We start from the raw sequence: 27,379 nt of genomic DNA, 5'->3' as shown, positions 1-27,379 counted from the left end.
GTTCAAAATAATAATAAATACTAAAATATCTACAATATCTACCTTTTTTGACACAGTCTCTACAGAACCAACTTAGAAATAAAAAACTCAGATGGCTGCGTTTCTCCTTCCTCTTATTAACACTACCTTCATAAACAGCATGCAAAAACTGAACGTTTTTCAAAGCAAACAAAATGCAATTGTTTAAAAAAAAACCCAAAAAGCTCAAGCATACTGCAGAACCCGAGGCTCACTTCAAACACTAATCAGATGGTACAATACTGACCTCTAGTGGAAATTTAATGAAACAACACATTTCAAAGTAACGTGTATTGGATAAAAAGACTTTAAAAGCGGACATTATGCAGTGCTGATATAAACACTAACGATAAATCATCCATTAATGCACATTTTGTCCTTCTTCCCAGCATCATTGAATCTCTCTTGGCTTGTTCAGAGTCTTCTGCCTGTGTCACTGAATCCTCTGCACTCAAAGAATTAATCCTGGGTAAACTGGTGCTTGTTTTTTTGTAATATTTTGGATTTATTTGTGATTTAAAAGTCTGCAGCCTCCTCTTGAGTGGCCTGTGTGTGTCTGTGTGAACACTATAAGGCTCTCCTCGTGGTCCCAAGGGCAGTTGAAACATCTCTGCCTTGTGGTTTCTTTGTCATATTTTGAGTGACAGCTCTTTTCACAACCGGGACGCAGGTCTTGGCCCTGCTGGGATGACCATCATGTGGACGCTCTGTGTGAGGACCCCACGAATCTCTCAGCCTAGCGTTGCTCTCCATGTTGATGATGGCTTCTTCCGTGCGGTGAGCCGTCTGGACAGCGTTGACCCGGAGGTGGATGCAGTCCTGTGTGAGAGGATGATGAAGGCCCCTCTTTTTTATCCGTTCACTTGCTGCCTTCTCGCTCAGCATCACTGATGGATTAGCAGTCTCACTGCGCGCTCTGGCTGTGAAGAAAAAGTTCACTTACAACACAAATCAACAAATTATAAAGTATATTTCAGCTTCCAACCTGAGCGTGCTTACGTTGTGTTTGACGTTTAGTGGGGGAGGACGGGGTGGGGGTCTGATGAAGCAGCTCCACTCTCTTTGGTTTCATATGGCTATAGCTGCTGATCTTTTGGGCAGTTGAAGGCGGCTGTGCCACGTCAGCACACTCTGTGAGAGAAGCTGCAGATTTCTCAGACACCAAACTATCACAGTGGTCTCCCCGCGGTGAACTGGCATAATCCCAGAACACTTTGGCAAACTGGTAGAGCTTCACACTGTATATTGTGTTCACTAATATACTAAGGAACATCATTGAGAATATAATAAGCTGGAGAGCACTGTAAGAACAGTTATGTAATAAGCTCATGAATCATTTGACTCACCTTTGGTCAAGGAAGTGCAGGGACAGTATACGACCTGTTACAGTCTCTGCTGTGATCTCTCTCAAACAATCTCCAGTGAGGAAATTAAATATGCGAATCTTTCCGTCCACGCAGCCAGTAACGACACGAAGGTAGACCAGCGTGAGAGATCTGACCTCCCTGCAGAGCAGTCAGAAGGTCCTGTACTCCTAGAAGATTACATTTAAGTTGTTTTGCATGTCAGACTCAGAGGTTACACACTTACTTTTGGTGGCCAAAGGTCATGAGACACTTCTCAACATTATGGTTGATGCTCCATGCCATGACTTTGCCACTAGAGTCCCCAGACAGAAGGTGCCTTTCGTCAAGGAACAGGCACTTCACTGCGCTCCTGTGGGCATCAATCACCTTGTGGAACGTAGGACATCACACAAAAATGAACAATATATGGACAAAAAGAAATGTTCCATCATCTTCAGGTGGCACAAAGTTTTCCGTATTCTGCTCTCCATAAATGCTTCTCACCCTGAGCAGTGCTGCTTTCCCCATGTCCCACTTCCTGATGAGGCCCCTCTTACAGCTGCTGTAGATGGCTGTTTTGCTGATCTTCACACACAGGACAGGGCTGGGGTGCTTGAAATTAAAATGATCAAAATGCTTCCCGGTCTGCAGACACCACACTGCAAAAGGAACGGTTCGTTTTAGCTTTCTGACGTACGTCAGTTTGAAACGATGACAGCAATGTTTTTGTTTTTGTGAGGGCAAAAACACTATTTACATACAAAGTTAAAGGTGCGTGCATGCATGTGTGCGTGCATGCATGTGTGCGTGCATGTGTGCGTGCATGCATGTGTGCGTGCGTGTAAATAGGTAGATTTCCTACACTTTCTTACCTGTTTACTTAAAAAATTAAAAGCAGTTATGATGTTTCAACTGATTCAAAAACCTTTTACATAAAATTAAAGATGAGAATGAACAATAAAATAAAATAAAACCTCATTTTTAAGAAATTGTTCAATATGCAGGTTAAACTAACTTTCAGATTATAGGATTTTTATGCTTAAGGTAATCCAGGTGCACGCTGGGATTTTGTGTCCAACCACAGAATATTACTGTAGCTGCAAATAATTCTATTTACTGTATTAGTACATATGAAACAGTTATTCATAGCAATAAGGCAAAACAGTGTAGAGCAAACTGCAACAATACTACTACTACTATTAATAATAATAATGATAATTTTATTTGTGCAGCACTTTTTAAAACACACAGTTACAAAATGTTTCACAGTTTGAATAAAGCCCAACATTTAATATAAGTCTGTATGTTCCAGGCTCACAGTCAAACATACAGTCGACACTGAGTCCAACATACACACTTCCATCCAGGTGTTATAAAACAGTACAGCAGGTAAGAGACCCTGATCAGATGATCTGCTGTTATAAGGTCTCAGTAGCTCTGCTATATAAGCAGGAGCCTGCCCATGCAGGACTTTATATGTTAAAAAAACTTCAGTGGAAGCCAGTGAGGGGAGCAAAAACAGGGGTGATGTGCGAGCACCCAGCTGCTGCATTCTGAACCAGCTGACGACGGGCTGAGGAGGACTATCAAAATCACCTCAATTAAAAAAACTGACAGTGTTTTAGGTGACATATTCTCCACAGATATGAACACAGGTATGCCTTGTGTTTGAAAACCACTGATGTAGATAAGACAAATTACCCGCTTCATTGATGAGAACCACGGTGACTATTTCTCAACAGGAAAAGTAGTAGATGTGTTTTTAATATTAAAAACAAAGCACTGCAATATTCACTTGTGTAAATGGAAAAATGTTAATTCAGTGGCTGCTGACCTTTAACTGCACAGTCCTTAGCTCCTGAGACGAGCCTGTCAGCGTCAGCATCCAGACAGTTGATGGCGCCAGAGTGGCCGTACAGCGCCATGTCACACCTGTCGGTCTTCAAATTCCAACACCTGGACGCAGCCAATGAGATCAGATTCATTCACAAGAGGGAAATGTACCCTCAGTATAATTAGTCATCATCTATTCCAAAAGTTTGATGATTTTTCACCTGATGCTTGCATCGGAGCTTGCGGTTATCAGCAGATCTCTGTCCTCACGGAGCAGCACCGCCCGAATGCTTCCAACATGTCCTTTCAGCACTGACACGTCTTCTATTTGTGACGCCACATAAAGCAGACGCACCAAGCGGTCCTTTGAGCCGGTGGCCATCAGCGGTCCTCCTCTGTAGTCCAACACCCGGTGAGGGTCCTCGCTGCAAAAACACAAACACACACATGAATACACATCAGTCAAACAATGTTTTTCATTCCTGTGTTCAGAGTTTATTTAGGCACTATGAAAAAAATCAAGCAAACTGAGCACTTACTTGTCCAGCAGCACTTTGGTAAAATATGCACCGCAGTAAACATTTCGCTCTTCCATCTGCACTGCTGTGGTTCTGATGTTTGCATAAGCAGATTTAAATGGCTGGAGCTGTGAAACCACCCAAATAAACACAATCAGTGTGTCGAGCGTGCAAAATGTGCAGTTTAGTGTGGAGAGGGTATGAATCAGTGAAACCTCGTGGACAGCAGACTGAATATCTTCTTCATCATCCGCCTTTCTTGGCACAGGGACTTCAACAGTGTTGGCATAAGTAGGACTGACTGTATTAACATTACTGCAGCGCTGGAACAAAAAAAAATCTGATTAGATATTTGTCTTTATTATTTTAAAGGAGTCTGATTTTTTAAGGCCTTTCATTGAAAACTAATCTACATATTTAGATCATTTCATGTAATCGTGCAAAATTATCTCAACCTTCATCATGGAAATAATTTCGCCCTGGAAATTTCTTCGGAACTTCATTTCATCCAAGGTTTCCTGCACGAGGTGCTGCCAGTACCGACAAACTGCCATGCAGCACATCAAAGTATGCTTCCCTAACAGCCCTACAACACACACACACACACACACACACACACACACACACACACACAGCACAGCACCTTTTCAGTATAACATTTACTATATATGCAGTATATACAGACTGCACAGTAACAGTGTAACAGTGTCCTGAATATGTCTTCTGACCTGCAGACAGAAAATGGTTTGCCTGCCAAAACTTTGCTGTTCATTAAACCAAGAGTTACTCACATGAACAGGACGTGGGTTTAAGTAACTTTTACAGTTTTAGTTAAATGTCAGTGCACCTGTCCTTAAAAACTTGGAGCTGCAGTACTACACTAGTATGCGATGACTTGCCTAATATCCTCTTGGACAAATCAACAGGTAGGCAGCTGATGAAGTCGCGGTGTCGGCTGACTCCAGACACAGACTTGGAGGATCCCGGCACCACCATCAGCGCGGGGTCCTCTGACTCCTCCTGATTGTTATTACTCACTGAATAGATAAGACATAGTTTTTATTTATCTCAAATTTGTTACTGCATCCAAAATTTAAACAGAACCTACAACAAAAAAAAAAGAATAATATATATCAAAATAAAATAAAATACAGTTTTCCAGAACGGAACTAACTTAAATAGAAAAAATAAAATTAGTAGAAATCAAATACTACTGATATTACAATGCAACGCAGTAAAAAGACTGTCCAGTATATCCACTATCCCTCCTCTGCGTATGTCCAAACCATCTCAGCCTCTCTAACTTTGTCTCCAAACTGCTCGACCTGAGCTCACTCTCAGTGAAGAGCTTAACCTGTTAACTGGCTGCACCCAGTCTATTTTCAGTCATTCCCTCACACACCCAAATTAAATAAATGGTACATCTAAAACAAGTTACAGTAAATGTAAACACTACATATACACATAGACTAAAAAACACAGTCCTCCCAATTGTCCTTCTCTGATGCACAACTTACATTCGGAAGCACTACATACGTCCCGCAGACGGGACTTGATGGGGCGCGGCCAGTCGAAAAGTTAAAATGTCCAACTCTGCCACCTCCAGTGCCACCATCTCCAAACTGTACATCACAGCAGGTCTCACTACATCTTGTAAACCTTCCCTTTCACTCTTGCTGCTCTCCTTCAGTCAAAAATCACCCCTGACCGTTGTCTCCACCCGCTCCACCCTGCCTGCACTCTTTTCTTCACCTCTCTTCTGACCTGTCCATTGCTTCGGATGGTTGACTCCAGGTATTTAAACTCATCTACCTTCACAGCCTCTGCTCCTTGCAGCTTCACTGTTCAAGTCAAGTCAAGTTTATTTATAAAGCACATTTAAAACAACGACGTTGACCAAAGTGCTGTACAAGATCTGTAACCCCAAGGACTATACTAAGTAAAAATAAAAATATATAAATAAATAAATAAAATAATAAAATAAAAATAAATAAATAAAAACATTAAGAACAATAAATAACATAAGAAAATTAAAAATTAAAACGTTTAAAACAAGTACCATAAAAATACCATAAAACAATCATCTAAAAGGACTGCAGCCAAATGCCAAGGAAAAGAAATGTGTTTTTAATAGAGATTTAAATGTGTGTATCGTCTGAGCTGTGCGGATATGGATGTTGTTGTTGTTGCGCCTGTCTCCCTCTCACACACATGTATTCTGTCTTACTTCTACTGACTTCTCTCCAGAGCATCCCTCCACCTCTCCAGGCTCTCTTCCACCTGCTCTTTACTCTCACTACAGACCACAATGTCATCTGCGAGCATCATCTACAGAGGCACCTGCTTGAAGGGGTAACAAGAAGGAGCTCAGAGCAGATCTTTGATGAAATCCCACCCCCGCCTGACCACTGTCTCACTGTCCTCATACATGTCCTGCCACTCCTGATGTCCTCATGCACTAACACAGCTTCTCTCTTAGCATCTGCTTAGCATCTTAGCATCCTATCATCTGCTTTTTCTAGATCCACAAGGATACAGTGCAGCTCCTTCTGACCTTCTCTAAACTTCTCCATCAGCACTCTCAAAGCAAACCTCTCATCTGTAGTTCTCAGCAGAAGCCATACTGCTGCTCACTGACCACCTCTCTCATTAACCTAACCTCAACTACTCTTTCCCATATCTCCATGGTATGGCTCATCAACTTTATCTCTCTGTAGTTGCTACAGCTCTGCACATCACTCTTATTCTTGAAAATTGGTACCAGTACACTTCTCCTCCATTCCTCAGGTATCCTCTCACTCTCCATAATTGTGTTAAACAATCTTTTTTAAAAAAAAAAAAGTCCACCAGACACCTCAGTACCTGCACAGGTATGTCATCTGGACCAACTGCCTTTAATGAAGAGGATGAAGAGTGGAAAGGCAGTTGGTCTAGATGACCTACTCCTGGAGGTATGTTTATCAAGTGGCCCCACATAACTGCAATATGATCAGATTTCTGTGGAGTAACACAGACCTCAGCCTGTGTACTAATGCAAAGCTTACTGAGCAAAGCTCAAGTACTGTGTATGCGTCATCGGGTTGCCCCTAGTGGTCCGCAGTGGGAACTGCAGCGCAGTCCAAACCTCCGAGTCTTTGTCTTCCTCCGTGATCTTACCATGAAGCTGCAGAAATCCTCTTTTCTGTCTGACCAGGAGCACATTGGTCAGGTTGGAGACCATCTGTAAAAGTTCCGAGTCACACCGTGAAAAAATACGGCAGACGTAGCTTAACTTGACCCAGTCTGGACTGCTGCTGAACCACTGCCAGATTTCCTTCACGTTCACTCCGAGAGGTTCTCCATCCAGCGCCGGCTGCGAACAGTGGAAGGGGTGATACGGAGGCGAGAGGGGTCTTCTTGACCTGGCGTAAGTGTGCAGCGTCCACGACGTTGCGCCACGCAGCACACCTTGGATGCTCTCGAGCGCTTTGACGCTCCTACAACGTAAAAGGAGCGCCAGCATGAATCTCCGTTTGAACTCATCCGACACCTTCCACAGACACCGACTGGAACCCGGTGGTTTGGGGGCAAAGACGCAACTCGGACACATCCCGCACAAACTGAGACAGCCCTCCGCTGTTTCAGTGTTCGCTTCCTCCGCCGAGGCGTTTTTACTCCCGCTAACGAACTCCATGTCGATGCTATAAGTACTGTACTTTATACTGACCACGTCCGTGACCGGCAACAGCTGTTTTTCCTCTTTAAACATCACAACAAACATACAGTCAATTCAACAGGTTGCCATGCAACAGGTTCCACGCGTCAGCAGTGAATGGATGCTCACGCGGGATTGTAGGGAGCCAGTTTATTATTAGGAAGGTAAAACTACAGGTGAGCAATGCATCCAAGACCCTTTACGATGATAATGTTTGGTAATTTGTGCAGTGATTTAGAGAAGTGTTGGCTTATTAATGCCATTGTGGTTGTTTCCCTTCCACAGAGTTTGCTTCTCACAAACTTTGGCAAATCGGTGTGTTACAGCATCCAAAGCAACCTATAAAAATAGCTTAAATAAAGCATAATAGCTCAGATAAATAAATTGCAATATGACAAAGCAAATGGCTCAGTTAAAAAAGTTACACAAAAAAAGCTCAATTAAATAGAAACAATCCAAATAAAATACAGGACGAGATTATGTAAGTATCTGAATTCAGTTGCAAGTTAATGGGGGCATCAATGGTTGTTTGTCTCTGTGTGTCAGCCCTGCAACAGATTGGACCTGTCCAGCATGTACCCTGCCTCTCACCCCATGATAGTGGGAACAGACTCCACACCCAGTGATGGAGAGACTCGGGGAAGAATCCTGAGCTGAGATCTATCTCCAAGCTAGGAGAAGGGCTTAGGACACTCTCACAAACATATTCTTAATCACAAGAGTTAAACAACAGGAGGGAGCTTAAAAGCAAGAAACTTTATTTTTACCCCTAAATTCATACAGCAGTTTGTTGTGTATACGAAGTATACACATCTACAGTATGTGTCCCTGTCAGTTTACACTACACAGGTGTATACAGAGAATGAACCCCCCGCACTGCAACTCACACCAGGATGACACTTCTGCAGGGCACAACACTATTGCACCACATGCCAAGCTGGAACACCCCATACAGCCAAACACACTCATTCCCAGTTGCACACAGATGCAGTCACCTGAGGGCACCTAGCTCCCTCTATAATCCAAACTTCCATAATACAGCTATAGCTGTTCTATTAAAATGCACCTGGCAGTCTATAACTAGTCAAGATGATTAAAGGTTAAAAGTACTTGACTATCCACATAAGTACTCCTTCCCACTGGTGCACTCACATAGGCTTACTTTGAATGTCTGAGGTGCATTCACTCACACTACCTCCTCAACAGCCTTCCCTGGTGCACACTACATCTTAGGTACTGCAATAAACTAACACTGATTGTTGTCATTTTCAGTGTTTTATCTCAAAAGAGCAAACACATATTTGGAGTACATTGTACAAAAGTGTACAAAGATGTAGCACAATACTAGCCTAAATTTTAGAGATTTTACATGCTTCTTTACAACCCTTACATACTGTTCAGGTCAAATTTGACCCGTTCTGACATTTGGCAGCAGCAAAAATACAGCAAATGTCATTCTTTTAGCGTGAAATTCGATTACTTCTCCTAAAGGGATGTAAAATTTATAGAAATTATAATATTTTAAAAATGTATACTGTTGTACAGGTGCTCGACTCAGCTTATTTTGCATAATAAATAACTGAAGTGAGATAACTTTATTTTATTGGATAAAACAGATACATATACAAAGTATATGTTTGAGGACATAATTTGCAGTGGGAAAAGGTGATCAATCACGATATATGTTATTGCAATACTCAGCATATCGCAAAATGTTAAAAATTGCAATGATATCATCTCGTCAGTGAAGTATTGTGATATTATTGTTTCGTGGGGAGTCTGGTAATTGTCACCTCTCTACTTTGTGAAAACATTGATCAAGTATCAATCCTCTATTTATCAGTGTCAGGTAATTCATGTATTAGACACTTATTACGAGGACATTTTGGCCATGGTCAAAATTAACCGGCCCATACTGTGAAGGCATACAATACTACGCTTATCGTGAAATCTGTAGTCGCGTGGGAAAGGGGTGGTGGGGAGAGGGAGAAAAAAAGGCGTGCGCCGCCCGGGAATCGAACCCGGGTCGCAAGAATGGGAATCTTGCATGATACCACTACACCAGCGGCGCCGCTGGGTAGATACTTCATCGGAGACCTATTTATCGGAAAAGTGACAGTCTAATGTGGATAAGTTTGGTAATAAATGCCCACTTTTAATATTGCGGACAGGAGAAAACGTTGAAAGAAAGCGATGGTAGAAGAACAGCACATATTTGAAGCAACCTAACTACTGTTATTTGAAAAGAAGGAAACATGTGCCCTTATTCTGAAAGTGTGCTCTATTTACTTCCGGGGGAGCGTTTCTTAGGGTTCGGGTTTTTTAGTTTGCGGTTTCTAGTGAGAGTCTCATGTGCTAATAGCTAAATTCTGCGTGTTTTGGACGGTAGTTATCAAACAATCCCAGAAATATAGCCGCTGAAATTCAGCTAGGTACAAAAATTTCTACTCTTTATATATTATTATTAACTACACTTGCATTAATACAGGTTACCATATTGCTGTTTGTGGTGTCATAGCCCCTTAAAAAGCTTCGTTATTAAGCCATAGGAGACTGACTTGAGAGTACCTTTGATACTAGTGTTTTTTGTTGTCTGTATAAGTTATGTAGCTGAAATGTTAAAGGCTAAAGTGGTTTCACGTGATGAGCTGATGTTAGCTAATGTTAGCTGTAGCTCCGTGTTATGGTTTGTAGCTGTGTAAATGTGTATGTGTGAACAGCTGCCATAAAGACTAATCATTTCCACCAACTATTGGCAGTTTTTACTCATGACGGACAGGAACAACAGCGTGGAGTGGGTTGAAACAACCGAGGAGGTGGTTGTAACTGAGGAGTGCCTCCCTATTGAAAACAACACGCCTGCAGGTACACTATAACAACATTACAAATTACATTGACTTTAATGCTTTGATACGGGCTTTAAAATCGTGTCTTTGTTCCTCTAGGGATGCCGGTTTTAGAGCCAGCAGACACACCAATACAGAAGTTACTGGACACTGTGGGGCAGGGAGAAAATCCAGATGGTGACGATGGCTTTTGTAAGCAAACGCCAAGTTTACTTTTCTGCTATGGCCGTTGCCTGTTAGTTAGGTACACCTACCTAAATGTAGTGCAGCAGGGTGGCCAGATCCTAGTAAAGTAAATGTAGGGGACAACGTACTAATGCTGAAAAGTAGTCTAAAAAATCTTAACTTAAAAAAATAATCAGAAGCACAGTTGTGGTCAGAAGTTTACATCCACTCATCATGGACATGAATATCATTGTAATTTTGAACTTTTAATGATTTCTTTGAACTGTTCTTTTTCCAGAGTGAGATGATTGTACAGCATACATCTTTGATGACTTTAAAAAAACAAGAATTTATTTTTGATTTTCTCTAGACCACACAGGCTCAAATATAGACATACTTTAATTTAAATCTTTTAATGAGTGGTGCTGAAGTTTCTACATTGTCTTTTAACTTGACAAGACCAAGGCCTGGTAACCTGTCGGTAGTGATCACGATTGACGTCAACTGGTAGTTTGTCTTTGCGAGCATAAAAAGCTTTTGTTTGACTGAGCAATACTCATAACAATGGGAAAGTCCAAGGAAAGAGAATTGTAGCTTTACACAAGTAGGAAAGGTCAGTTCTAAACAGCTGCAGATTTTAAGATCAAGTGGAAGTTATTCATATGTGTCACCACCACTTTGCTAAGGTCTGGAAGAAGACCCAAATTGTCACCATCAGATGAGAGGAAATTGGTTAGGATTTACCAAGGAACCACCAAGGCTCAGGCTGGTGGTTCCCATGAACTGGGAACTGCTGGAACCCCAGCATCACTGTCCACAGTGAAGCCAGTTTTACATCACCATGGACTGAGAGGTGCCTACCAAGAAAGAAGCTCCTGGATCAACTGGATCCCAAAACGCACATCAAAACTGGTTTTGGAGTGGATAAAGCAGCAACATTAAGCTTCTGAAATGGCCTCCTCAAAGCCCCAGCCCCAACCTTATTGAAAATTCATAGGCTACACTTAAAAGCTGGGTCCATGCCAGGAGGTGTATGTATATATTTGGGCCTAACTCTGTGTGGATCAGAGAAAATCCTAAATAAATTCAAACTTGTGCACCCAATTCTTGTTTATGAAAGTAATTAAAGATGTATGTTGTACAATCATTTCACCCTGGAAAAAGAACAGTCCAAAGATCTGAAAGCTGAAGTTTGTTTTTATGATGTTAGGCTCGTGTATTTCAGTTTTCTGCCCCTTTAACTGTGAGCTTGGCTGTTTCTCCATCCAGTTGTATCTTCTTTGGGTTTTGGTAGGGATGCACCTAAAGATTAGCACATCTCTTTGTGAGTTTGTGGCAGTTGTAGACTAAAGCTGAAATGTAGAATGTGTGAGATGGAGAGACAGTTTCCACATGAAGTGGGACATTTGGTCACCGAAGTCCTTACCTACCCACACATCCCATAACTTAAACCATGAGCTACCCTGCACACATAAACTTTGCTCCTTTTACATTCCTTTCTGCAGTGTTTACACGTTCGTTCATGGATTTAATAATGAACTGTTAATAAGTCCAATAATGTATCATAAGATTCTAAAAAAAAAAAAACAAGTTATTTTTTCCTTGTTTTTTCTTCTTCTTCTTCTTTTTTTTTAGATTGTGAGGAGTGCCTGACTCTCTTCCAGGACCAGAGTGATCCTGATACTGTTAATGGTCCATCTTTTATTCTCGACTTTCCAACGAACATGGGTGTCACACAGAGGGCCCTTCTAACTCTACCCTTTGGCCTGATGATAGGCAGATCTAGCATTCCCAGTGCAGGGATTGGGGTCCTAAATTATGGACTTACAGTGTCTCCTGGAATGCATTTTGGACCATATGAGGGGGAAGTGACAACAAGGGAGATTGCCATAGGAAGTGACTTCTCCTGGGAGGTGAGCTGGGATATATTAAACCCAAACAGTAAAAGGTTTAAACCGCTTGATGTATTTTCTGTTTGTATTTTGTGACAATATTCAAATTTTCTGCAGATTTACAAAGAAAAGGATCAGTACGAGTACATTGATGCTGCCAAAGAATCATACTCAAACTGGATGAGGTATTGAGTTCTGTTATTATTTCCTGTTCAATCACAGAATTCATTATGTGCTCTAAAATAAAGCACAGCCTGTAGATTTGGTAGTTTTTCAGTTGATGCTCCGTGATGTTAATATTCAAGCTTCTGTTTGTTTTTGTTTGTTTGTTTTCCCTCACACAGGTATGTCAACCGTGCTCGAAATAAGGACGAGGCAAACCTGTTGGCAATTCAGTACAAAGGCAGCATCCTCTTTCACTGCTGTCGCTCCATAAATGCTGGAGATGAGCTGATGGTGTGGCCCAGCTACAAACTTCACACCCACTTTAGTGAAACGTGGGCACAGATGTGGTATTTGAAGTTGAATGCAACAGGTAACCGTACTTTTCTAGTCTGATTAGTCCAAAAAATGATAGTTGGTTTAGTTTTCACAGATATTTTGAAGTGTGCATGCCATTTATAGTAAAATTTCCTCTAAAATGCAGACAGCACGCTATCCGGTACATCGCAGATCTTCCTGTGCTCCCACTGTCAGCTGTCCTTCACCACCAAAGTCTTCCTCCAGCGACATACGGAACACTTTCACACACAACCTGAAGCTGCTGAAGCAGCTGATGGTGGGAATCATGCCTCCAGTGCTGCAGGATCATTGGTGGTACTGTCTGTTGAGCCTGTTGAGTCTAAAACATGTGACGACTGCGGCAAGACATTCAAGCAAATACCTCACCTCAGGAGGCACAAGCTTTGTGTTCACTCCAACAAACGCCCCTACTGCTGCCCACACTGCAGGCGATGCTTTAGTCAGGCCTCTGGTTTAATCAGACACCAGCTAGTTCACAGGAAACAGGGTGAAATAAAAGCTCCTAATCAGAACAAAGCCCTCAGTGACAAAGAGAGTTCAGCATCAGAGGTAGACCTTTTAAATCCAGCAGATTCAGTTGTATCTGAGGAAATGAATGAAAGTGAAAATCAGCAAGAAGCTACGGATGCAACTGGAGCTGCAGATACTTGTGGCGATGAGGCAGAAACACTGCAGTCAAACTGTTCAGACTGCGGTAAGAGCTTCACAAAGGAAGCGTCCCTCAAAAAGCACAAGGTGACTGTCCATGAGCGGATTCGTCCGTACGTCTGCACTGTGTGTCAGAAATGCTTCGGGCAGTACAATGACCTGACCAGGCACCTGCAGCGTCACCAGAAACAGAACAAAAGGAATGAGGATCCAGAGGACTCTGCCATGATGCCCTTCAGCTGTGCGGAGTGTTCACTGGCCTTTGCTTCGGTGGACGACCTTCAGCAGCACATAAATGAACTTCACTCAGAGGAGAACACAGCTGAAAATCAAGAAGATGATCCAGTGCCTGATGGCGAAAGCGTTGAGTCAGTCCAGAATCCTCCTTCTCAGAGGCCTCAGAGATCTGGAGCTAGATCTAAAGTTTCTGCCATAACTAAGCTCATTGCACCTAAACGAAGAGCTGCCAGTCCCGCTCAGCCCGAGAGGAGCTGCACTGAGCCAGAGACGGCTTCCGTCCGAAATGGGAAGTTAAAAAAATACAAATGGTTCAGCTGCAATCGCTGTAAGCAAACATATGGAAACCCGGATGACCTCAAAGCTCATAAATGCACTTTGAGGCAGCACAAATGTGGCCAGTGTGGGGCGACCTTTAGTAAGTCCGGTTTCCTGAAAAGACACGAGCAGATGGTACATGTAGAGGCCAAATCTTACAGCTGTGATCGCTGCGGTAAAGGCTTCTCTACATCTGGTAACCTTAAACAGCATCAGAAAAGTAACACTTGTATGAAGTATCACTGCACCTCTGAGCTCTTCCCATGCTCCTTCTGTCAGTTTTCCTTCACCATGAAGAGCTACCTTATTAAACACATTAAAAGGCACCATCCCGTCGAGTACCTGTCAAACTGCCAGTCCGACAGCCTGACGGATCAGCTGGAGGAACAGGAGGAGGAAAAAGAATATACATGTCCGCACTGTGGGAAGAACTGTTTAACTGCCAAAGCTTTCAAATCTCACACATGCTTCAGGCAGGTGAAGATTTTGTACTTGTGCAACGACTGTGGAAAGGGCTTCACAAACCACTACGGGCTGAAGCAGCACCAGCGCATCCACACGGGCGAGAAGCCGTACAGCTGCCCCCACTGCAGCAAAAGCTTCTCGTACGTCGGTCAGCTCAACGTACATCTCAGGACGCACACCGGGGAGAAGCCCTACCTGTGCACCCACTGCGGGGAGAGCTTTCGGCAGTCGGGAGACCTAAAGAGACACGAGAGGAAGCACACGGGCGTCAGACCGTACAGCTGCCCCGAATGCAACAAAAGCTTCAGCCGACCGCAGAGTCTCAAAGCTCACCAGATGCTTCACTTGGGACAGAGAATGTTCAAATGCACTCAGTGCGGGAAGAGCTTTTCCCGAAACTATCACCTCAGGAGACACCATCAGAAAATGCACATTTAGTCAAATCGCATGTTTTTGGACTAAAATTAAAAATACTGTAAAGGAGCTCAAACGTAAACTGATTTGCACTATATGCTCAAGTACTTGATGACTTACTGAATGTCCTGTGCATATTATTTAAGTTTTTCTTGTAAAGCATTTTTTGTTCAATTAAAAAAGGAAAAACTACACAAACAGGTGCTCCTCATCTCTGAACATCATCCTGCACTAAAAATAAAAAAAAACAACCAACTTAATCATCACTGTTGACCATTTATTCCACAAAACATACAATGCAAAGCATGTGCACTGTACAAGCCTTTATATTATGAAAATACTCATAACCATGCCTGTTTTTTTTTTTTTTCAATTAAGTCTTAAGTTTTTGTAGTTTTGTAGTCAGATCTACTATGTTTTTTCTTACATGACACAGTATAACTTTGTTTATTGGACATTAATTTTTGCATTGCTTTTGTCACTATTTGTCCTTGTTAGCTCATATTTCCACCTTGACTATATTATAAATACTAAGTAAAATTAAAATATTTCAGCCTGACCTGAACTATACAAACATACTGGTATGACAGTTGACACGAGTAAGATTCAGTTTGATTTAAACTGTGCGTAAACTGAAACAGGTAGAAACCTGGCAGTGTTTTCCATGTGCTACACACAGCGGTGTCACGTGCAGCTGCTGGTTAGAGACGAGCTCCTGGTATCTAAAACTTTGCTGCTGGTAACGGCTTCTTTGACTTCCCAGTCCGGTAATGTTTCTTACATCAGTAGTCCTAACTAATTCCAGTTCTACGAGTCCATGACAACATCCATTTGAAAGGGGGGGACAAGAGATCCATTGTTTGTGGCACAGCAGTTGTGGAGGCTTGTTTCCATGGTCCTTTTTTTTTAAAGAAGTGAGGGGTTGAAACCAGAGGATCGGTCGCTCATTCACGAGTCCTAATGTGTAAAAAATACACCAACACATCTGAAAGGTAGGCAGCAGGTGGTTCTAAAGGTTATGTGACGAGACCCCTATGAAGGCTGGGCTACTGTACAGTTTTGAAGACACGTCAGACTTGTTCCCGTTTATTCCTCCAATCCGGTAAAGCACCATTGTTGTCGTCTTCAGTGCGCTCTCCACCCAATTTACATCGTCGTCGTCACGCAAAATATACAACAACCCTCAAATCTCATTAGTTTATATTATGTGAAATGTTATACACATGAAGATTTTTACAAACCAAACTTGATTGTTAAACCACACAGTATCACATCTGTACAAACTCAGAAAGAAAAGTCACAAAACTAGGCAAAAGAAAGAAAGGATTTTTGTTTTTTGGCAATTAAAAAGCAACAGCTGGTCTGTCACAAGAATCACAAATTAAGGGAGAAAATACTGAACTCTGAAAATGAAAAAGGAACAGCACATCTAGAGCTCAACGGTGTCCGTTTGTGATGATAAAGCAGCTCTGCATGTTCCCATAAATGTCAACAGAAAAACATGGTTAAAAGGGTTAAGTGGCTGAAACACAAAGCCTGATGGGCACATACAGTATGCGACCACACACCAAGTTACCCTGCAGTTCGTTGCAAGTACTTTGAACACTCCGTCATCTGGTGAAGTTCTACATTTATTAGAAAAAGGCTTTTATAATGGTTCAGATTTCAGCTCCTCCACCCGGCACTCCAGGTCAGCCACCTAGACGAGAAGAGAGGAAAATGCACATAAATCGATGAAGAACACCTGCATTGTGAATCACAGTGGCTTTCTGAAACAGTCTGGGGATCATTTGTTCTAAAAAGTAATAAACTGCACATAAGCTTTAACAAAAGCTTCTCTCCATCAAAGGATTTGATCCAAAGCAAAGCCAGATCAGTCCAAAATAACCACAGCATCAGAAAGCTAAACGACGGCACCGCAGAGGTACAAAGACTCCTCGTTTAGTAGCAAACATTATCAAAATTTCAAAATTGGTTAAAAAAAAGTCTTGCTTGTGAATGGACCTACTGCGAGTTTTAAACTGCTGGAGGCAGGCAGCTTAGACAAGTGGATTCATGTGGGAGGATAAACTAGAGGAGCCCTCTGCACGGGATGCTGCAGAAGGCCATCCCATCGCTGCTCATCAAACGAGACGATGAAACAGACAAAACAGCTACTGCAGGTACTGCAATGCTACACGAGGAAATCACCCACCGCTCTAAACTACACTGAGAGGCATTTTCATAAGAACAGATGTGCACAGATCTTAAGTCTAATGAGCAAATCATATTAGTGCATTTATTCTGATAGCTCTTGGGGCAACATTAGGCTGTACATTTCTGCAATTCCACAGTAACAGGCCATAAGAACACTTTGTAAGGAATGTATATTTTATCATCTGCTAACAGTCTACTCAGAAATTTAGCTCACAGTGAAAACATTTATTCACATAAATCCTTTTTCATTTAATCACATGTTCACCAAGATGCTTTAAGATCTCTTGAAACCACCGGTAATTCAGATTAATAGCAGTTTCAATATCAGAGTTGGTCTCGTCTTACACGAACAGGTGTGTAAGACCTCTGGAAGATGTTTCCAAAGCTGAATCTAGGAGCTCCATATTCTCTCTGATATTAGCATTCTTTTTACAAAATGCTCTGCAAATCAGCTGTTGTGTGTGTATTATATTAGCTGCTACATGTGTCGCCTGATGTGGAGATTAAATGTGCACAGACGTGTGAATCGGCACCTCGGGTACCTGTTCCTGGAGTTGGCCCGACTCCTCTTTCAGAAGGGTGGCCTCAGCCCCAACTTGTGCGCAGCGCTGGGTCTCCTTCTTCAGGTACTCAATCTCCCTGTTAAAGGAGGAGGATAACAGCACTGACACTTCCATCTCACAGCTCTTTTAGGCTTTTGTATGTGCAGTAAACTGTCTCACTTTTGTTGATACTCCTTAATCAGACGTTTGGCTTTGCTGTATTTGCGCTCCAGGGCCTGATACTGGGCCTGCGTCTCCTTCAAATGCTCATCCACTGCCTGGCACAGGCTCTGAGCCTCCATCCAATAGCCCTCCAGCTTCTCCATGCGCTCCTTGTTCTCCTGCAGGGTTTGCTCCAGCTGGGCCTTGTCCATACGCCAGCGCTGCTTCTCCTGCTCTGCGTGGTGCAGCTGGAAGAATGTGTAATGCATCATTTCAATCGCATGATGGTGTGAGCAGACACACTCCTCTCATTCTTAAGATGAGAAATGCTTCTTTGCTTCTTCTTTATATCAACCATTATATAAAATAATATTCTCTTTTAATTACCTTTCTTTTCAGCTGCTGGATCTCAGCCTGGGTGACAGCATGCTTTATTTGGAGCTATAAAAAAAAGAGAGGTACTATTTTAAATACATCTGTAAATATGAGGAGCATCTGTGGAAAAAGCTGTGATTAAAGGAGAAGTGTTGCGTTCATGGCCCACCTCTTTATATTTATGGGCCAGTTTCTCAGGGTCTGTCTCCAGAGGAGACATGTCCTCGTTCTCCGCCAAGTCAAACACCTCGATGGCTGTGGGATATGGTGGACTAGCTTCCTCGTCATCATCCTCTTCCTCGTCTGTGCCATATTCCCCACCCTGCAGGGGTATGGTCGAGGTTAGGAGCACGTTTACAGGCAAAAATCGTGCAGAAAGAAGTAGGTAAAAAAGGTAAAAAATTTCAGCATATATAGATCAAAGTATATGAACAGCTGGAGGTTACTAAGGTGTTTCCCTTCTCCTGTTCAGATAAACAAAGTCTTTAAGTAAAAGTAGGATAACAACACACTGATGTCATATACAAGAAGTCTAAGTCTTCTGATGGTGTCACACTTGGTGCTGTGACACCAAATAGACACTAGATGGTGCACAACTCAAGCACGCGCCTGTACTTTGATTAAACCACCACCCACCTTTCTTCACACTGCTCATGAATGGAGGAACTTCCTCTGAGTTATTCTAATGAAATCAGAGAAAGTTTCTGAACATGTGAACAGAAACAATCTGAGGCATGATTCCCAAAGTGAATTCAAGTTATCCTGCTTAGTCCCCAAACCTGAGTGAAGCATATTGTTAAATTATGATGATAATATGGTGGATATCATAGTGTGGCTTTTTTTTACTGTTCATAAACTCAGATAGATGCCTTAATCCTACAGGGAAACCAAGGACTTACAGGGCTAAGTGAGGATTTTAAGGCAGCATTTTGTGCTTAACTGTGAAGCTGTTTACTGATGTCTTTGCTCTGTTAGCTCAGCTTTTGTGTGGGACTGTGCGTCAGCTGCAGTGGTTAAATAATATCTTATGTCCCAATTTTTTTTCCTTTTTTTTGTATTTGTGGAAGGGGGAGGGGAGGGGCGAAGCTGGATTAGTAAGCGCTGCACCCTCACTTCTCTACTGTGATGTGCAGATGTTGCTCCATCACCAGTTCAAGAATGATAAACCAGCAGCAGGCAGGGGATAAATTAGTAAGGACAAACTTTCCCTGACCCCCTACACTGAGGGGATGTGGTAGCATTGATGTGCTGTGTGTGTGCGTGTGTGTGTGTGTGTGTGTGTGTGTGTGTGTGTGTGTGTGTGTGTGTGTGTGTGGAGGGGGGGGGGGGGGGGGGGGGGGGGGGTAGTTTCCAGGCATGGTTTTGGTTCACGTGGCCACTTACGAGGAAGGACTCACTGCAAATCAATTGAAAGTTGTTCTGAGTGATTGCCTTTATCCTGTGATGTAACTGTAACCCAGGTGACAGTGTGCATGAGGTAAAAACCTGATTAAAATTTATTTTTGTTTATTATTTCATCTGGAAAAAAACTGGTTTAAAAATATTAAAAACAAACATTCAATCCATGGATGATTATTGGTTGGTTAAAAATATGTATGGTTGAAATTTTAAATAGGCAAGCTTTTATTCTGAAAGTGTCCCAGCGTGGCCCATGTGACTGGTAGTAGCCAACCGGATTCTTTTCGGTTCTGACCAAGATCGCTGCAGACACACAGACGTCGAGCTGCCGTTATTAAACAAAGGAAACTTATCTAAAAGAATATCTTTAATTTTTTGAGAAATTGTTTTGTTTTTCCACTTTATCCTGCCCTTCAGACGTGTGTACATTGCTGAATGGGACTTGGTGAGTTCGTAAAAATGTATTTTATTTCTTTTGAGAATTTTGTTACGTTGAATGTATTATTTGGGAAACAGTATAAGCTAAGATGTCAGATTTATGTTTTTTGTGTTTTAAAACTTGATATTATGATGCCCATGTGTGAAATTGAAGTGCAAGTGTTGTGTTTCCACTTATCTCCGCTCCGCCATTTTGGCAGGTGTGCAGCTTAATCAGCATCTATTAAGCAAAACGCTGACTCTTGGCTAATGTCTTAAGCAGCCAACGCTTTATTTTGTTTATTTATTGATATTTTATGTTGCTTACATTAGGCCATTTAAGTTGGAGTGGAGAAAAGTTGAGCTAGTACTGAAGTGGGACTTCATACGCGGTGAAACGAGATGGCGAGCCACCGGACCTGATGAACTGTGAATTTGCTGATCTGTGCATGTGGAGCAACATGCTGTCTGCGGAGTGTTGACCGTTTTCATCCGAACTGGTAGGATTTATCCTTGACTGCTAACAGCAGTGGATTCAAGACTAGCGCAGAACACAGACAATAGAGGGATCAACAGCAGGACAAAAGAAAAGAGACTCTCATGTGCATCGCACCTTGTTCAGCCTTTTGCTGGATTATTTTGAGTTGTCTTTTGGTTCAATATTTTTATTTTAATATTGAATGACCCTGTGTGGTACTGCTGTGATATTATTGAGATTGCAAACTATTTTGTTGGTTAAACCTAACATAACATTGAGTCTGCCGAATCTGAATACAGAGCCTAATTTTGTATTAATTTTGGAAAAAAAAATAATAAAATAGATAAATAGATTTTGAAGCTAGAGAACTAAACTAGGTTTAGTGACTACTGAGTTAACTCAAACAGACAAACCAAAGGGAACTGAACAAATAACCCTAAGTTGAAGTTATTTCTTTTGGTTAAGATAACAAAAAGAGGGATTATACACCAGGAAGGTGTATGCTGTTGTGTTTTCTGTTGTCAAAGTCTTTTATGGTTTTTGTTGTGTGTAAATAAATCTTGCCGGCTAATTTAAATTTATTCTCTTGGTCTGTGGTCCTTAATTGTGGTGACACTAACTCTACTCTCCATAGCCGAACCTGTCATCTGGTCCAAACCCTGTAACGACTAAGGTGTTACAGTACAAAAGTGGCGAGCCAGCCAGGAGAGTAGTAATAAAACCTTAACCACACTGTAAATAGAACCATAAAACCTTATTTTTGACCCAGACCTCAAAATAGGCCAAGACCGGCAAAAATGGACATTGTTGATAAAGAAAACATTAAAATCCCTAACTCAGTTATCATTGGGGGCTTCACTGATGCAGACTTTGATGAAGAGTTATCTGACTTCCTGAACAAGTATGGGCGCATCTCGAGAACCATTAAAGTTGATGATCTCCACTCTCCCTACCCCAAAAATGCCATTGTGGAGTATGAGAGTGGAACTGCCTTGATAGCGCTTGAACCCTTGCTGCCCTACAAATTTGAGAGACCTACTGGAGTCCCTTACATCAGAGCCCTGTCAACGGAATATGTGTCAGCTGTTACAACCAGCGCCACCCACAGCTTGATTAGTGAACTACAGAAAATCGCCAAATTAAGTGGCAAGCCTTTTGAGGATGTTTTGCATGAGCATCTGTCTGAATGCAGTCAGTCAGTTGCTGGTGATCCAGAAACAGCTGAAACTGCATTTCCTATGCAAGAAACACAAAGTAGACCTACAGCCACAGTCACCCAACAATCACAAGCTCTTCCAAGTGACCCAGTTAAGGTGAATGAAACCAACTTAAATGTAACTGAATCTGATTCAGGCAAGCCAACACAACCTGATCTGCCATGCAATGTTCCAAAAACCCTTATAACCCACCCAGAGGTTCAAAAGGTTATTGTGGAGCACATAGTTCGGAGTGAATCTCCAGTCTCACAGGCGAGTGCATCCTTTCGCCTGAGACCCTTTTCAGGCAGGTTACCTTGCCCTAGTCACGAGGTTGACTTTGACACATGGCGCCACAGTGTTGAGCTTATGCAGCAAGATCCTGATCTGTCTGACTTGCAGTGCTCACGGAAAATTTCAGACAGTCTTGTACCTCCTGCAGCCAATATAGTTAAACATTTAGGCCCTCAAGCTTTGCCTTCAGCTTACCTTGAGCTGCTCAATTCAGCATTTGGTACAGTGGAAGATGGCGATGAGCTTTTTGCTAAATTTCTTAACACACTGCAGGATGCAGGTGAAAAGCCATCACATTACCTCCATCGATTACATACAGCTCTCTCCAAAGCTTTGAACAGAGGTGGTGTTTCAGCTAGCGAGGCAGACCGACACCTACTACGGCAGTTTTGTCGTGGGTGTTGGGATAACGCATTGTTAGCAGACCTTCAGCTCGAGCGACAAAAAGATAACCCTCCTCCATTTGCAGAGTTGTTGCTACAGTTGAGAGTGGAGGAAGATAAACATGTTGCAAAAGAAAGCCGAATGAAAAAACACTTTGCTGCTACAAGACCAAAAGTGTCTTCCCACGCCCTTGCAGCAGCCACTGATACATCGGAGCCCATTTTGCAACATCAAATCACTGAAATGCGAACACAAATAACTGAGCTGCAAACTCAATTGACAAGATTAAGAGCACAGAAAGCGGACCAACCCACAGCTCCTCCAAGCAATGTGGTCGCAGATTTGAAGGCACAGATCACTGAGCTTCAGAGCCATCTTGCTAGACTTAAGCCACCAGGTTCTCCCAAAAAGAAGCCCAGCACACCACAAGCTAATGCTAAGACAAAGCCTAGACCCAAAATGCCTGAGCCAATCTCCACTACACTTCAAGCCACAAGGAACAGACCAAAGCCGTGGTATTGTTTCCACTGTGGTGAAGATGGGCATATTGCCTCTGCATGCTCAAATGACCCAAACCCATCCTTGGTTGCTGATAAAAGGAAACAATTAAAAGACAAACAGTTACTTTGGGATAAACAGAACAATCAAAACTCATCCCATTCTTTAAACTAAAAACAGCCCTCATTGCGGGACAGATGGGTGCTGTTAATGAGACCAGTCCCTCTCTGAAACAGTCATTCAGAAAAAAGAGACTGCACAACAAATCAACCACTGTTAAACTACCTAAAGGCTTAGTTGGAGCTAAGTATACTGCTCAAGTCCAAATTGATGGTCAGGTTAGCAGTTGTCTTCTTGATACAGGATCTCAGGTGACTATCGTGTCACACTCATTCTATGAAAACAATCTCTCTCACCTGGAAATTCATCCAATAAATGAGCTGCTGGAAGTTGAAGCTGCAAACGGTCAAAATGTTCCTTACTCAGGTTTCATTGAGGTCGAGATTACCTTCCCACAGAGCTGTTTTGGTTCTGAAATGACCGTGTCCACCTTTGCATTAGTTGTCCCAGACACACGTTCTAATGCCCAGTCCTCTCTTTTGATTGGTACCAACACTCTTGACCTTCTCTATGAGCATTTCTTCTTGACCGGTGCAGATCTCCATGCACTACCTTACGGCTACAGAGTGGTGTTAAGCGTGTTGCAACAGAGACACAAGCAGAAGGAAAACAGTAGTCTCGGACTTGTTAGACTATCTGGAAAAGAGCCAGAAGTTATACCTGCAGGCCAGAGCCGAGTGTTGGAGGGGTCAGTCCATGTTAACACTAAAACCCCAGACAAGTGGGTTGTTGTTGAGCCACCCTCCACATCCTCTTTGCCTGGTGGCATTCTAGTCACCAATTGTTTACTCACCTTTCCTGAAAGGCCCTCACAAAAGCTTCCAGTTGTTGTGCGAAATGAGAGCAAACATGACATTATTATTCCTGCAAAGAGTGTCATCGCTGAAATCCATGCTATGCAGGAGATAGTGACAACCAGCCAAATACTAAAATCCACGCAGCCACCCAAATCAAAAGAATCCACAGTGCTAAATCTCAACTTCGCTGATTCTCCAGTTCCAGCTAAATGGAAAGAGCGGATTGTACAAAAACTCAGTACTATGCCTGAAGTTTTTGCACAACATGATACAGACTTTGGTTGTACAAACAAGGTAAAACATCAAATAAAACTGAGTGATGAAACGCCTTTCAAACACAGGCCCCGTCCAGTACGACCTCAGGACCTTGATGCTGTTCGAAAACATTTGCAAGAACTGAGTGAGGCAGGAATAATCCGCGAGTCTGATTCACCATTTTCTTCGCCAATAGTGGTGGTGAGGAAGAAGAATGGAGATGTAAGACTCTGCGTCGATTATCGAAAGCTAAATCTGCACACCATCAAAGATGCCTATGCCATTCCCAACTTGGAAGAGGCATTCTCAGCCCTCACTGGATCGAAGTGGTTCTCGGTCCTTGACCTCAAAAGTGGGTACTACCAAATTGAGGTGGACGAGGCAGACAAGCACAAGACAGCCTTTGTATGCCCCATGGGGTTTTGGGAGTTCAATAGGATGCCCCAAGGCATAACGAACGCTCCCAGCACTTTTCAAAGGCTGATGGAGAAATGTATGGGGGACATAAACCTTAAGGAAGTCCTAGTATTTCTGGACGACCTTATAGTTTTCTCTGAAACCCTTGAGGAGCATGAAACACGCCTTCTTCATGTCCTCAATCGCCTTAAAGAATATGGGCTGAAACTGTCTCTGGAAAAGTGCAAGTTCTTCCAGACATCAGTACGGTACTTGGGACACATTGTCTCCCAACAGGGTGTTGAAACAGACCCTGAAAAAGTCGCAGCCCTGAAAACATGGCCAAGTCCCAGAAACCTCAAAGAGCTCCGTTCCTTCTTAGGTTTCGCTGGGTATTACAGACGATTTATCAAAGACTATTCCAAAATTGTGAAACCCCTGACCAATCTCACTGCCGGATACCCACCACTGAGGAAGGGTAATAGTCCTAAAACACCAGATGTCCAGTACTTTCAGCCAAAGGCCCCTTTTGGAGAAAGATGGACAGAAAGTTGCCAACAGGCATTTGAGACCATAATTGACAAACTCACTACAGCTCCTGTGTTAGGGTTTGCCAACCCCAAGTTGCCTTATCTGCTACACACAGATGCAAGCACAACAGGGTTAGGGGCTGCTCTTTATCAAGAGCAGGGAGGAGAGGTGCGTGTAATCGCATATGCAAGCTGGGGACTGTCAAAGAGTGAAAGCCATTATCCAGCTCACAAGCTCGAGTTTTTAGCCCTAAAGTGGGCTGTAACTGAAAAGTTTTGTGACTACCTGTATGGAAATGCTTTCACTGTGGTTACTGACAGCAACCCTTTAACTTATATCTTGACCACAGCTAAGCTGGATGCAACCAGTTATCGTTGGTTGTCTGCTCTGTCCTCTTTTGATTTCCAGCTCAAGTACAGAGCAGGGAAACAAAACATAGATGCGGACGGGCTATCCCGCCGTCCCCACCCAGAACCAGTAAATGACATTGTTTCCCAGAAAGAACAAGAGCGAATCAGTCAGTTCCTTCAGCACCACTTACCTGGTACTGATCTGTTCACTCATGTTTCTCAAAATGCTGTCAATGCAATTTGTGAAAAACACCTAATTCTCCATTCCTCGGACACAAATGACCATGCATTTACGTGTCCACTTGTAACTTCCCTGTCCATGTCAGCTAATGCCATTCCTGATGGTTTTGATCAGTGTGACAGTAATCCAGTCATTCCATGCATTTCAGTAGAAGAGTTAAAAAAACATCAAATGGATGACCCTGCGATCAATGAAATCATTCGCCAGCTTGAAACAGGTGAAACATCACCCCCTGCTGTGCGAAAGGAGATCCCACAACTTTCCATCCTTCTGCGAGAGCTAAAAAAGCTTAAGTTGCAGACTGGGATTCTCTACAGAAAGAGGCAAGTTGGTGAAGAGTCTCAGTGTCAACTGGTCTTACCTGAGAGCCTCAGACTCATGGTTTTAAAAAGTCTCCATGATGACATGGGTCATCTTGGTATAGACCGCACTCTCGACCTAGTGCGATCCAGATTTTTCTGGCCAAGAATGGCCGCAGATGTTGAGCAAAAGATCAAAACCTGTAGTCGATGTGTTTTCAGAAAGGCACTGCCAGAGAAGGCAGCGCCTCTGGTAAACATCCAAGTCACCAGACCTCTTGAACTAGTCTGTATTGACTTTCTGACTATTGAACCAGACCGGAGCAACACCAAAGATGTTCTCGTCATTACTGATTTCTTCACTAAATACGCTGTAGCAACTCCTACTCCCAACCAGAAGGCTAAAACTGTAGCCAAAGCTTTGTGGGAAAACTTCATTGTTCACTATGGATTTCCCGAAAAGTTGCACAGTGATCAAGGAGCAGACTTTCAGTCAAAGCTTATTCAAGACCTTTGTGACCTTGCTGGTATCCAAAAGGTCAGAACGACACCTTATCATCCTAGAGGAAACCCGGTTGAACGGTTTAATAGAACATTACTCAACATGCTTGGAACACTCAAAGACGAAGACAAGAGACACTGGCGTGACTTTGTTAAGCCACTTGTGCACGCCTATAACTGCACCAAACATGAAAGCACTGGGTTTACACCCTATGAGTTAATGTTTGGAAGACAACCTAGGCTGCCAATTGACCTTGTCTTCAATGTTCCTTTAAATCGTCGTCAGCAACAATCCCACTCGCAGTATGTCAAAGCACTCAGATCCCATCTTCAGGAGAGCTACCAAATAGCTACCAAAAATGCTGCGAAAGTTGCTGAAAGGAACAAGGCCCGTTATGACAAATATGTCACTGAATCTGTCCTTGATATTGGTGATCGTGTACTTGTGAGGAATGTCCGGCTTAGAGGCAAACACAAGTTGGCTGATAAGTGGGAACCTGTGGTACATGTTGTCTTGAGTCAAAAGGGCAACTTACCTGTATACACTGTCAAGCCTGAGCATCAGGCTGGTCCCACAAGAACTCTTCACAGAGACCTTTTGTTGCCATGTGGGTTTTTACCCACCGTTCCTGTGAATGTCTCCTCAGAGCAAGAAAAGCCAAGCCGGCCAAGTACACGTCAGCACCCTATAACTGATCCTGACGAACAAGACCTGGATTACAACCTGGACGATGAGGATAACTACCTATTGTATTATCCTCCAGTTGCTCCTCTGGAAGTTTCAAAGTCCATAAAGGAATACGAAGTGGTCCTTTCTCCCAGTAATCATTCAGATTCTACTGTTGAGCAACCAACCTTTGATAATGCAACAGTCTCAGAACCTGTGACAGTTCCTGAAATTGCTCCAGATGGATGTAATGAGCAGATTATTGGACCTGATTCCGAACCGGATATGCCACTGAACCTCAAAAACTTACCTGTACCTGGAATGGAAAAAGAAATGGAAACAGACACTGGTGAAGTGGAAACTGCA

At 42.7% G+C, this 27,379-nt stretch overlaps 3 protein-coding genes and 1 non-coding gene across 6 annotated transcripts in view; 1 reads left to right on the top strand and 3 right to left on the bottom strand.

The window, feature by feature from the left end:
- Positions 1 to 232: 232 nt before the first annotated feature.
- Positions 233 to 7,508, bottom strand: fbxw10 (F-box and WD repeat domain containing 10). Of its 2 annotated transcripts, none has more exons than XM_030755592.1 (12): positions 6,872 to 7,508; positions 4,615 to 4,752; positions 4,171 to 4,301; positions 3,931 to 4,038; positions 3,737 to 3,843; positions 3,419 to 3,622; positions 3,199 to 3,320; positions 1,869 to 2,023; positions 1,609 to 1,751; positions 1,365 to 1,523; positions 1,018 to 1,280; positions 233 to 938 (listed from the first exon to the last, which is right to left on the bottom strand). In XM_030755592.1, the coding sequence occupies exons 1-12, from the start codon at positions 7,473 to 7,475 to the stop codon at positions 586 to 588; spliced, it is 2,487 nt and encodes an 828-aa protein (XP_030611452.1). In that variant the 5' UTR covers positions 7,476 to 7,508; the 3' UTR covers positions 233 to 585. The 2 variants fall into 2 exon arrangements, with proteins under 2 accessions (XP_030611452.1, XP_030611453.1); XM_030755593.1 differs by having other exon boundaries at positions 1,018 to 1,211.
- A 1,901-nt stretch (positions 7,509 to 9,409) lies between these two features.
- Positions 9,410 to 9,480, bottom strand: trnag-ccc (transfer RNA glycine (anticodon CCC)). The gene has a single exon. It is a non-coding gene; the product is annotated as a tRNA-Gly (tRNA).
- Positions 9,481 to 9,707: 227 nt separating this feature from the next.
- On the top strand, positions 9,708 to 15,140 carry LOC115798347 (histone-lysine N-methyltransferase PRDM9-like). Its single transcript, XM_030755173.1, has 7 exons — positions 9,708 to 9,841; positions 10,169 to 10,274; positions 10,355 to 10,447; positions 12,056 to 12,333; positions 12,430 to 12,497; positions 12,657 to 12,847; positions 12,959 to 15,140. The coding sequence occupies exons 2-7, from the start codon at positions 10,178 to 10,180 to the stop codon at positions 14,938 to 14,940; spliced, it is 2,709 nt and encodes a 902-aa protein (XP_030611033.1). The 5' UTR covers positions 9,708 to 9,841; positions 10,169 to 10,177; the 3' UTR covers positions 14,941 to 15,140.
- Positions 15,141 to 15,192: 52 nt separating this feature from the next.
- The window catches only part of LOC115797902 (neurabin-2-like), a 31,258-nt gene continuing 19,071 nt past the window's right edge, over positions 15,193 to 27,379 (bottom strand). Inside the window, exons 8-12 of one of the 2 annotated variants that reach the window (XM_030754454.1) lie at positions 18,361 to 18,513; positions 18,204 to 18,257; positions 17,835 to 18,064; positions 17,655 to 17,751; positions 15,193 to 16,615 (exon numbers count right to left, since the gene is read on the bottom strand). In XM_030754454.1, the coding sequence (XP_030610314.1) occupies positions 16,565 to 16,615; positions 17,655 to 17,751; positions 17,835 to 18,064; positions 18,204 to 18,257; positions 18,361 to 18,513 (585 nt within the window). In that variant the 3' untranslated portion in view covers positions 15,193 to 16,564. Of the gene's footprint in view, positions 16,616 to 17,645; positions 17,752 to 17,834; positions 18,065 to 18,203; positions 18,258 to 18,360; positions 18,514 to 27,379 lie in introns of both variants that reach the window. The other variant, XM_030754453.1, reaches the window with a different exon arrangement.

Source organism: Archocentrus centrarchus, chromosome 19 (genome assembly GCF_007364275.1).
Source record: "Archocentrus centrarchus isolate MPI-CPG fArcCen1 chromosome 19, fArcCen1, whole genome shotgun sequence".
Taxonomy (NCBI): domain Eukaryota; kingdom Metazoa; phylum Chordata; class Actinopteri; order Cichliformes; family Cichlidae; genus Archocentrus; species Archocentrus centrarchus.
This window is presented reverse-complemented; position numbering and strand designations above follow the sequence as displayed.

What these genes read in the sequence shown, in the direction of transcription:
- LOC115798347 (XM_030755173.1), top strand. Translation starts at nt 10,178, where the DNA reads ATGACGGACAGGAACAACAGCGTGGAGTGGGTTGAAACAACCGAGGAG. An exon ending in TGAAAACAACACGCCTGCAG is followed by an intron (nt 10,275 to 10,354) that starts GTACACTATAAC and finishes TTGTTCCTCTAG; the next exon opens with GGATGCCGGTTTTAGAGCCA. An exon ending in AGATGGTGACGATGGCTTTT is followed by an intron (nt 10,448 to 12,055) that starts GTAAGCAAACGC and finishes CTTTTTTTTTAG; the next exon opens with ATTGTGAGGAGTGCCTGACT.
- fbxw10 (XM_030755592.1), bottom strand. Translation starts at nt 7,475, where the DNA reads ATGTTTGTTGTGATGTTTAAAGAGGAAAAACAGCTGTTGCCGGTCACG. An exon ending in GGAAAGCAGCACTGCTCAGG is followed by an intron (nt 1,752 to 1,868) that starts GTGAGAAGCATT and finishes ACGTTCCACAAG; the next exon opens with GTGATTGATGCCCACAGGAG. An exon ending in CACTAAACGTCAAACACAAC is followed by an intron (nt 939 to 1,017) that starts GTAAGCACGCTC and finishes TTTTCTTCACAG; the next exon opens with CCAGAGCGCGCAGTGAGACT.